Here is an 11,891-nt window from a genome sequence, read left to right on the forward strand (position 1 = left end):
TTTCACAAGGAGAGATCAGCAATGTCAGCCTACACATTTCTCTAATGACAGGTTGCTTTTAATCCTGCTATAGGACAAACTAAATCATCCAGCATTCATTCAGATTCAAACCTGCAGTGGAAAATACAATTGTGACTACATTAGAGCATTACAGATGGCCCTTAGACAGAACTATGGGATATGACCAATTTTGTTTTGAAGGCAAAAAGCTCATATGATAAAAGAAAAATAGAAAAGCATTTAATCACACCAAGCGCACACAGAAATAATATTGCTATGCTTAGAAACACACAGTTTAAAAACAGAATTTTCCAAATTAAAGTCCTTTACTGATCATTCAGTCTCTGGCGTATGTTACGGGGTTTTACATTTTCCAGCTTCCTTTTCTTGAAAACAGAAACTCCAGCTGCTGTGTCCCCAAGGGTGGTGATGGTCTTTTCCTTGAACTTCACTTTTGGCTCTTCTGGGAGATCAGGTACTGAGACTTGTAGATCATCATCATAATCAAAATTTGGAAGCTCTAAATCCACATTCTCACTGCGTGAAAAATAAGTTAAGTGTATGAAAGTGTAGTAATCACTACCATCCTTAGTTAAGTTACAGTAAAAAGAGCACAGCTGTCACTTGTCTGATATCAACCCAGACCAGAGCTGTGTAAATACTGTATAAAACAAAGAAGTGCCAGTTTCTGCTTTAGAAAGAGGACAGTTTTTTTTCACAACCACTGGAAAATTTGGCACCTATTGAACTCTTGTTGGCACTATAGTGAATGTACAGAACACTGCAGAGGAACATTGGTTCTTCGTTACTTACTATGGATCTTCCTCCTCTTTAACTTGCTCCCATGCCCCATATGGATTCGCCTTTTTTGGCCTTTGCTTGGGAAGCTGCAGGGAGGAACCCTTCTCTTCCGTCTCCTGCTTGACTTCAGTGTCTTCTTCTTTAATATCAGATTCAAGTGTGTCTTCTTTTTTCTCTTCCTTTTTACTCTAAAGAACACATTTTATTGATTAAACAAAAATTGCATAAGCCACAAGATTATATTTTTTGCACATAGCAAGGAGCCCACAATGGGTATGTTTAGGTATCTCTCTTTTGAATTACAAAAAGTCCAAATAAATTTGTATTTCTGTGTTTTGTAATCGCATAGGATTACCTAAAAGAGAACTATGGGGTAAACCTTTGTATCCCATAGTTCTCTCAAGGCTCAGTATACAGCAAGCTATAAACCGAGAGCGCTGCAGAAGGTACGTATCCCGACAATACTGTTGAGATCCACCCAGCTGGTTGATTGACAGCAGGCTCTGCCTATCTAGAGGCAGAGCCAGCTGTGCCCGCCCCCTCCCCGTCCGTTTCAGCACTCTGCGCTGGAGGACCGGAGAGGGGGGAAATCACTGCGGGGAGTGCGGGAACTGACAGTCACTGCTCTCTGCAGGGATATAATCAGGAAGTGACGGTATGTGCTCACTCACTTCCCGTTTAATAGAGCCGATGTGCGACAGTTCCAATGTCACACGTCGGCTCTAACTATCAGGATGAGTGTAAATCACTCACCTCATAGTTCTCCTTTAATGTGTAACTGTAATTTACAACAGAACTTATATTTGTTTTAATAAATTCTGCGCAGACTGAAAACATGCCTTCTGGCACATTGAGGCTGCATGCAAATCCTGTAATGTAGATGATTTAGCTCGGGGTGACCTCATTTAATAAATATGACATGTTTACAGTGCTTTTACTTATTGCTGAGTAGAGATGAGCAAACTACAAAAAAGTCAGATCACTTTGTGGTTCAGACAATATTTTAAGCCTCTGCAAAACTCCACAATTTGTCACATTTCAATACAGGAGGAAGGGTCTCAATAAAGTCAACGGGGCTCAAAAAAAGTGTGTATTACAAAGCTGCAAATTATACAAAGTTGTGTAGAATGGTTTGTGAAACTCCCACAGCTCTGCCTCATGAGATGATGGGGCCAAAAAATAAAAACCTAGGCAGGGGCATAACTAGAAATCACAGGGCCCCATAGCAAAATGTATGTCCTTTGCAGAGCCCACCTGAGATCCCAAACAGCTCACCTGAGAGTGACCCTGCAGGGTCTCAGGTGAGCTGGTCACACCTCTGCACACCGGTTTCCCGTCAGCCCCGATCTGCTGTCCGCCTCCTCCTGCACAGGGCCCCGCCTCCTCTTCCATCGCCAGGCCCCTCCTCCTCAGTCACCAGCCCCGCCTCCTCCTCCGCAGCTGCTGGCTGTCACTGACACAGTGTCAGTGATCTAACAGCAACACGTTCCTCCTCACACCCACCAGTGACAGCCAGCAGCCCGAGATGCCATACCGCGACCCAGGCAGCCCGCACGGCATCAGGGGGATGTCTTGGCCGGGCCCCCCTGTGCCCCATAGTGGCCGCCTGGGTCGCTATGGCAATTGTTACGCCACTGAACCTAGGGATGCCATCCGTGGAAATCAGAAAAAAACAGCAGCAGCTCCTAGCAGACCTGGACATGCTTATGTGAAAAAAAGCATTCCCATAGGGTTTTTTTGGGGGGTGCCAGCTCTGGTGTGGTTAGACAGCAGAAGTAGGAATGTGGTCAAAAGCAGTGCAAGCGTAAGTAGGGCAAGACGCTTAATCCAAAAATTGCCCAAGGGATACAATAAATGTTACTTGTGGGCCAGGCAGGTGTCAGGAGTCTTGGAGTGGCAAAGGAACATTAGGTCACTCATTCCAAAAATTATACTGGGGATACCAAGAAGTGTTGGACCTTGTGACACTGGTAGTCATGCTGGGTGCTCACGCAACAGCAGAAGCAGATAAACTTTGTCAGAAGGGTGGGCCTGGTGGCATTCAAGTAGAAGGGGCTTGGGCAACAATAGAAGCATATATAAAAGGCAGATGATCTGACTGGTCCTTTGGATGTTCCATGGCCCTCGGAATCCTTTCTGGAAACTGAACCACCAAAAAAAAACCTCACACTGAAATTTAGGTTCAGTTTGGGACAGCTCATTAAATTCCGTCTCAATCCATCGTCATCACATACATTTTAGAATGGAATGAGGAACATTTTCCCATTAAACAAACATGGTAAACAGTGGTCTTACCCGGAAATTGATTTTAGTTTTTGATACTGAAGGTGCTGGTGTTGCTTCCTCTGATGGGTTGGACTCATCAGATGTTGCCTCAGATTTTTGCTCCACACTGCCAGCCTCCTCCTCTACAGTTGTGTCTTGCTTGTCCGGGGTGCGTTCCTGGTCTTCTGTAGGTGGCAAAGCATCAAAACCTTCTGGATTCTCCCATTTGGATTCTGCAAAAAAACAAAAAACTCTGTTAATTACTTCAGTTACAGTAATGGATAGGCTATAATATTAAGTAAAAGCACATACCTCCTGTTTCATTATTGTAGTAGTACGTATAACCCTCTTCAGATACACCTTCTACCCAAACAGGTTTGGCTCCTTGCTATTAAAAAAACCATGAGAAAAGCCCATACACGTACATATAATGAGCTTTAAACCATTTCCTGTCTCATTATTGTAGTACACCTTCTTCCCAAACAGGTTTGGCTCCATGTTTAAAGAAAAACAAACAAAACAAAAAACACAACAAACCACACACACACACACACACACACACACACACACACACACACACACACACCAGAAAAGCTCATACACATACATAATGAGCTTTCACTAATTTTTCCATACGCGAGTATAGTCAAATTTGTCAAAACCAAATGTTAGGCCTCAAGCAAAACAGACCATCACAGGACCATGACTGTTGGCCTCATGGGTAAATATTGCCATATGGAGTGTAGTTACTGACAGTATAAGTCTACAGTTGGCAATACAAAGATGTATCTGGTTTTTGAACAATTAGAACCTTAAAAGAAGCAAAGTCAACTTTAGAATTTAGACATATTACTCTTGTTCTGCTCATCACATTTTGTTATAAAGGCAAGCTGCATTTGTTTTCCAAAGATATCTTTAATGTTGGTGCTTTCAAGTGACTCCATAATGATCTTATGGTTTGTAAAGTGCTACCAGAATGTCAATATTAAACTTCCTACTACAAAGTCGGTGCTTGGCCCAGCCACCTCTTACCGCCAATGCCACATTGTTGGCTGTCAGCTTAACCAACCAATTGTGCCTTCATTATTAGACTGCCATGCTTTTTGGGGTCCCTTGAATGCTCGGGAAGCTTACCAAATAGAAAAGGTAACTATTTGCCCATATTAACATGCTGGTGGCACTTAACATAAGTAACTTTTAAATCACATTCTCCATCTATTGTTAATGAAAATAACTGTGCCACCTCTCACCTCTTCAGACTTGTTCTTGTTCTCCTGGAATCCATCTGGCTCTTCCCACTGAGTCTCTAGCATGCAAAGAAAAAAAGGATTAAGAGAAAAGCACCTTAAATTTCACCCTGCTATATCCATATAGTAAAACTTACAGTACCTCCAGTCAATTCATTGTAGTAATATGTGAATCCTTCTGGAGAAAATGCCTTTGTCCACCGTTTTCTAGCATGATGTTTTTCTAGAGCTTCTATCTCTTTCCTTTTTTGCTCATCACGCGCTCTTCTCTCCTCAATTGTTGGACCTACAGGAGCTATAGGAGCTAGAGAAAAATGTCAGTTGTTTATTACCTTTATATTGCACACATAATGAAAACTATGAAATAGTCAGTGTACTGTAAACCAATTAAAACTAAACACGAATGACCACAAACAGGGGGAAAAAAAATCCTCAATGGATATAACATAATGCTATATAAATCCTGCATAATAATACTAATAATGTAAAAAGCACTCAAACATTGCGTACATGTTTTTCCAGTTAAAATTCATCTAAATAAACACTAACTAACTGGACGACATTTAGTGTGTTAAATTACTATGTGTCAAACATTTTTTTTTTTTTGTATCTCAGAGCTGCTGATCTCCTGAAGCCTCTTTCAGCCACTTTCTGTGCTTATTTGCTTAGGAATGGTGGACCATGCCGGCAAAATGTGTCAGCACAGCTGCTTGTAGTTTCATTCAGGAAACTGAAAACTCAATCAGGATTACAGCAGTGTTCAGTGGGCCGCATCAGATTGCAGGAGAGCCAAGCAGTATTCAGTGGCCGTGTCAGACTGCAGGAGAGCCAAGCAGTATTCAGTGGCTGTGTCAGACTGCAGGAGAGCCAAGCAGTATTCAGTGGCTGTGTCAGGCTGCAGGAGAGCCAAGCAGTATTCAGTGGCCGTGTCAGACTGCAGGAGAGCCAAGCAGTATTCAGTGGCTGTGTCAGGCTGCAGGAGAGCCAAACAGTATTCAGTGGCTGTGTCAGGCTGCAGGAGAGCCGAGCAGTGTCCAGTGGTGAACGTCAGACCCTGGCTGCTGCTTGTGTGTAAGAGAAGCATCTGACTTTCCTAGTGCTGCCAGCAAAGGGCTTTTTTAACCCATTCTGCAGGACTTATCTGATTAAAAGGAAAACAGAGGCATATTTATTATCACACAAGCAATCAGACTGCGTTAAAATAATACATTAAGATAGTTCAATTGGGCTTAGCTGACCTTGTGTGAACAGGTGTCACTGTGGTGGCAATAAATCCTGTCACTATAAAGCTAGTTTAAGTTAAATACCTGTGCTGATTATTTTTGGTATATCCTTAAAAATCATTACATCAACAGGTACCTGGTTTTGTGCCCTCGAGCCTCTTCAGATCTTCTTCATATGCCTTCAATGCAGCTTCCTCCATTGCAGCAAATTCCTTTGACATCTTTTCATCTGCCTTGGCTTTGGCCATACTTTTCTGTTTGATCTGAAAGAGAAAACAGCTGAGCTACACAAGTGTTCTCAGAATGCCTTCTATGTACAGCAATACCATTTAGAACTGCAACCTGCGCAACCCTGCCTAGGGCGGAAGCTATGGTGAGGTTTTCTGATTTGTATGGCCACACTTGCACATAGTTGGCAATCCTACACAGTTAAAAAACAGCAATCACACCCCCAGAAATTACAATTAATAATCTTGTTGACAATATATAAATGTAGCAGATGTTTTATGTCCTTCTGTTAGGAGGGAATACATTACGTTGGGATCAAGTACTTTACCTCACTGATTTTCTTGATGACATTTTCTTTGTGGTTTTTGCCCCGCTCGTGGAACTCAACACTCTAAAAAAAAAAAAGAAAAGATATAACATTAATTTAAAAAAACGAATGACTTCTATGTTTCTCTAACAAAAAAACCCAGGATCCTAAAAGGTGCCCATACACTTTACAACCCTCGCAAGACTTCTGTCTTGCGAGGGTTGTAAAGTAATAAAAAAAGCGTACGATCTGCCTGTCCAAGATGGACAGGCAGATCTTACCTGCGATCATCGCAAGCCCGATGACTGCAATGCTGAATGGGCAGTGTGCGCACACCGGCCCGTTCGGCTGTTATCTCTCGATCCTGTTAAAAACCAGCCGAAAATCGTACAATTCTCGGCTGGTTTATCAACATGCTCGATATACAAAAGTCGTGCGACCGTACATTAGAAACGGTTGCACGCCTTCCATACTCTGCACGATTCTCGTACGATCGCGGGATTTCCCGGGATTCTTGTACGAGAATCGTGCAGTGTATGGGCACCTTAAAACCAGAACTGCCTGTAATGAGGTGTAGGTACTAGGTTCTGGCTGCCCTTTCACAGGTCATTTTATAGGGAAGGTTTAAAAGAAGAATGTGACTGGTTTCCAAGGGCAATACAGTAATTTCTCCCTTCAGAAATTTTTATAAAATGAGACCTATTATCTCAGAAGAAAACACATTAATATACAGACATTTATAAATTACAAGTAACTTGCCACAGCTGTCAAATTTATATTTGCTTTAAAATATAAATATTATTATTATTAATAATTTATAAACAACACATACCGGCTTATTGTCAGCAATCCAACACTTGCAATATGTGCAAAATTTCTTAGGCTGAGATTTCCAGTAGTCAGCCCTGCAAAAGAAGCACTGCGTGTTAAAATAGAACTATAGGCAAAATCAAAAATGACAAATATGAAGCAGTCTGTCCCTAGAGATAACAGGTTTTTATTCCCCAGTCCACATGACAGTTTTGTTAACTGTTAAACCTGCCATAAAATCCATTCATTTCTAACCTCCTTTACCAAGCTGTCCAGCAAAATAGCAGTTACAGAGTTTGTAACAAATCATGTAACAATGGCGCAATGGTCAGTTTTTATTCATATGGTTTGTACCCTTTTTAAAAAGGAAAAAAAAAAATTACATGTTGCTGTAAGTGCTTAAAATGTGTTACCTGAGGTTATATTTTAATATGTTTGTTGCTTACTTAAAGTCCATCTAAGACTTCCCATTCCACAATGTTCATTATACAGTGACAGGGCACAGTAGCGTTGTCAGCCTGCTAATGGAAGTTGGAAAAAACATCTACTGGCAGGATCAAAAACTATGGGATGCATTGATAAAGCACAAGTATGGCCTTAGTTATTATTATTACTACATAGTATTTATATAGCGCCAACAATTTGCGCAGCGCTTTACAATATAAGGAAGACATTACAATCACAATACAAATCAAGAGAAGATGGTAAGGAGGGCCCTGCCCCTGAGGGCTTACAATCTAAAAGTTATGTGTTTTATAAATGTTCCACAGCAATTAAAATCAAGGGAGGAAAGCCCAGTCATGTAACCTGTAAAAGCCATGTGACCGGCCTCTTCTCCAATCAGGGAGTCCTCTATGCAGTGATAAGCAGGCAGAGCTCGGCGGGATACCAGAGGCTCCACATTGCAGCCAGCATTTTAGGAGAGGGGCTGTTCAACGAAGGCCAGAGTAAGGTGAAACCTTTCACAGTAAATGTGCCTTGCAGTTTACAGTATAAAGTAGGCTATACACAGTGCCAATTTCGGTGATCCGAGTGGGTGACCCTGTTAGCATAATTCAATCAGCGGATAGAAGGAGCAAGTTGGAAAATTCTTGGCCGAATGGAGCTTGCAACCAATCAGCTGCAAGCTATATTTGGGTATCCTGACAATACACCCACAGTTGTAACTAACAGAGAAAGTGGATGAATGTGCCTGGCTGTGCTGCATGGCAGGGCTGTGTAAAATCAGGACTGCTTGGATAGAAATACAAATACTGTGGCTGGTAAAACAGTTAATTGCTATTGATTTCATTACTGGTTTGCCTGGAGTTCAGTTTAACATTGCATTTATCTACACAGGACTTACATGTTGGCTTCCTTGTGTCTTTCCTACAGAAATAAACAAAATGTGTTAGAAAAGCATTGATATTCTGCCCACAAATATAAACATGTAAACAGAGACATGTGGTAAACAAAGCTTAATGTACACATTGCTGTTATCCCATGTAAAAATAATGATATTCTCCCAACACACTGTGCAGCAGGCCTTTCCAAGCTTTTCTCTCTATTTCCAAGTGACAGGTATCTCTGGCTGTCCCCATAAAAGACTAGGGACGGACTGAGCTTCTCCTCATTATCATACAATGCTTCTAAATCTTTAACTCTCAGTTAGGAGAGAATGTGTTCCAATCTCATTTACAAATGATAGAGATCTGCCAGCACAGTACAGACAGGGTTAAAGTGACATTAGGGCAAAAGCCCCCCCCCCCAGCTAAGGTAAGGACTTACCTTAAATCATGCCTCTTAATCCGATCATCTTCTCTCAGGTAGTTTTTAGCTGTCCCTCCAGCGCTGGTGCGGGTCTCCCATCCAGCGCCAACTCCTGTGTCCTCCTCTCCTCTGACGTCCCACGAAGTCTGTGCGGGTTCACGCTGCTCCACATACTTACCTTGTGTCTCTCCTCATCTCCTGGCTGAACATCTGAACTGCACATGCGCCCGCCCGAGAAATTTTCAGATGTTCGGACGGGAGCGCGCGGCGGAGACACAGGTAAGTATTAACCCTTTGAAAAAGTTTTTATTTTATTTTATCGTTGTGCATATATCTACTGTTTGCTAGCAGTAGATATATGCAAAAACCAATGAGGGTTTAATAACCCTTTAAAGTGACATTAAAGGATATTTTTTTTTCCCCTCCCCCCATGTTAATGTCAGCACCTACCTTAAATGAGGTTTCTTAATCCGATCTTCCTCTTCTTTCCTGAGGTTTTCATCTGTCCCTCCAGCGGTGCTGCGGCTCTCCGATCCAGCGCTGACTCCTCTCTGCTTGCAGGCACTTCCGATCCAGCGGTGTCTGCATGCGTCCGTATACTTACCTTGCGTCTCTGCTCGTTTCCCGGCCGAGAATCCGAACTGCGCATGCACCCGCCCCAAGATGCCTTGCGGCCGCCGGAGCGGTTTAGTTTTCTCGGACGGGAGCGCGCAGCGAAAAATGGGTAAGTGTAAACCGCTACTTACCATGATCCAGAGCAAAACTCAGTACAGAGAACGTTTGTTCCAGAATAGAGCATGTGTTGTGCATGTTATGCTATGTGAATGAGAAACATGTAACAAACATAAAATAGATGTTACCCCTGTTTGGAAAGATACTTTAAGTTCCCATGCGTGAGATTTTTGCCTGATCCAGCCAGACTTATGTCCTCCCGCAAAAGTGGTTGTCAGAGAATAAGAGGGAAAAAAAAAAAAAAATCCATGCAATACATCTCTGCAATCCCTACACATTTACCCAAGTTGTATCCCTTCAAAGACTCTGCAAGTACAGAAAAATACCTGTTGACCTGCCAGAAATGCACTTCGCTCTCAAGTCTTGTTGTCGGCTGACAGCGCACAGCATTTTGGTGGACTGAGTGTTGTCAGTCCTACCAGTTGTCTTTGGCTCACCTACTTAGACCCACCCCCTGGACTATTCAAAGACAGCATGAAGGCTAATTGATCTGTAGTCCCAAGATAAGAACTGGCTGACTAACCTGGCTTCTTCAGATAACACAGGACGGCTCTAAATTTCTGACAAGATAAACAGGTATATTTTTTCAAATATTGAAATGCTAACAAACCACTTTTGATGAAATATTTAAAGTGAGCAAATAAGAGAATATTATTGGTAGGGTTTACATGCACTACAAGAAGACAGAAAAGAGCGGAACAACTGAACATGTGCAGCTTCTTCATATAGCCAGCCTGCTCGCTGCTTACATGAAGAAGTCATTCAAAGGGTCTTCTACATAAGGACAGCAGATGAAGGAATAAGACCACAGTGCAGACAATCTGCTCATGGATAATGAGAGAACAATTCATGTTTAAGTCGGCCATTCACTAGTAGATTTCCAAACATTTATACGATCATAAAGATCTTTCTTTACCACCCGATAATTCCGTCAGACACTTGACGAATGTCAATGGAAATGTTGTTTGATTCGAACATTGGATTTTGGAATGGAGTTTCCCGAATGAAAACCACATTCACAGTTAGAATTTCGTTAGTTTAAGAAACATTTTCCACCCTGCTCCTTTTTTTCATCACTATGGCTGAAAACGATCGTTGATTTGACCCCATCGACTAATAGAAAGTTGAACAAGCATTCTTTTGTGCAAAAGTTATTTCGAAAATCTAAGCAGTGTATGGCCAGCTTTTGTTCAGGGCTTGTTCACACAGAAGGCGGTGCGTTCCAGAGCGGTAGCTGCTGGAACGCACCGCAATCCCTCACAAAACTTCCCCCTGCGTTCTGGGGTGGGAAGGGGCGTGGTGGTGCATTTAATTCAATGGCACTGCTTCCACGATTGCGTGGAATGCGGCTTGCTCTATTTTTTGCGTTTGCAGTGGAACGGAATGCAGGCAAAGTTTTGCCAAGCGTCCGATCGCACTCCGAGGGGTTGGGCGTGGAAGTGGTGCCATTGAATTCAATGCGCCACCACGCCCCCCCAGAACGCAGGGGGAAGTTTTGTGAGCGATTGCGGTGTGTTCCAGCGGCTACCACTCTGGAATGCACCGCATTCGGTGTGAACAATCCCTCAATGTAAAAGAAAAACAAATGCATCAGGAGATTTGGCAAGTTTGTTGCCAGAATCGGCTTGTTTTTGGAGGTACAAAGCCGGCAAATAAATTAAATTGTCCATATTAAAACTACGTGCATAGAAACAGCAGTAAGGACAGGAAATATCCCTGTTGTCATACAATATCAAAAATGAAGTGAAAAAGTCAAATAACCCAAAGTGGATAACTAAAATGTACCTGTACTATGTTATGAATAAGAAATGAAACAGCTAAAGGCAGGCACACACGCCATGAATTCATCAGGAACTGGCTGAAATTCGCACAGTGGGTGCCGCTGTCAGCACATTCCTACACTGGAATCCCTTGATCAGCTGGTTGAAGGAGCAGGTTGGAAAATGCTTGGCTGAATGGAGCTGGCAGCCAGTCCACTGCTAGCTCCTTTCAGTATTCTGACAGCGGCTGCCGGCCGCTGTCAGAATACAGCACAAACAGCAGGGGATTCGTCCCTCAATGCTTGTAAGTGTCGGTGAAGGAATCTGGAATCTGTACACGTGTATACCCGACTTAACACAAAATAGAACTATGAATATGTGTATGAAATGTGCAAAGACCGGTTCGATCTCCACCAGGTAAAATGCACACAATAAAGCAGGGGTAGGCAACCTCAGCACTCCAGCTGTGGTGAAAGTACAAATCCCATCGTGCCTCTGGGATTCATGCTTGTGGCTGTCAGGGTCTTGCAATGCTTCATGGGACTTGTAGTTCCACAACAGCCGGAGTGCCGAGGTTACCTGGGCCTGAAGGAAAGCATAGCAAACAACATAATACTGTACACAATACACAAGTGACCAACCGAGTATATGCACCATGAAAGAAAAAAAAATATTACAAAAAAAAAGTTCAAGCTGACCTTTTATACATTTTATGGTTTCTTCCCCCCCCCCCCCCCCCTCCCCCCTACAAGTCAGCTTTTATTTTTTT

At 42.6% G+C, this 11,891-nt stretch overlaps 1 protein-coding gene across 1 annotated transcript in view; it reads right to left on the minus strand.

Moving 5' to 3' along the window:
* Positions 1 to 219: 219 nt before the first annotated feature.
* Positions 220 to 11,891, minus strand: part of WBP4 (WW domain binding protein 4) — a 14,584-nt gene continuing 2,912 nt past the window's right edge. The window contains exons 2-11 of the mRNA XM_018560476.1: positions 8,227 to 8,251; positions 6,904 to 6,976; positions 6,093 to 6,155; positions 5,673 to 5,799; positions 4,456 to 4,608; positions 4,317 to 4,372; positions 3,379 to 3,454; positions 3,097 to 3,299; positions 814 to 989; positions 220 to 537 (exon numbers count right to left, since the gene is read on the minus strand). Coding sequence (XP_018415978.1) covers positions 327 to 537; positions 814 to 989; positions 3,097 to 3,299; positions 3,379 to 3,454; positions 4,317 to 4,372; positions 4,456 to 4,608; positions 5,673 to 5,799; positions 6,093 to 6,155; positions 6,904 to 6,976; positions 8,227 to 8,228 — 1,140 coding nt within the window. The 5' untranslated portion in view covers positions 8,229 to 8,251 and the 3' untranslated portion in view covers positions 220 to 326. The remainder of the gene's footprint in view (positions 538 to 813; positions 990 to 3,096; positions 3,300 to 3,378; positions 3,455 to 4,316; positions 4,373 to 4,455; positions 4,609 to 5,672; positions 5,800 to 6,092; positions 6,156 to 6,903; positions 6,977 to 8,226; positions 8,252 to 11,891) is intronic.

This window comes from Nanorana parkeri, unplaced genomic scaffold, assembly GCF_000935625.1.
Source record: "Nanorana parkeri isolate BGI_ZX_2015 unplaced genomic scaffold, ASM93562v1 scaffold457, whole genome shotgun sequence".
NCBI classification, from domain to species: domain Eukaryota; kingdom Metazoa; phylum Chordata; class Amphibia; order Anura; family Dicroglossidae; genus Nanorana; species Nanorana parkeri.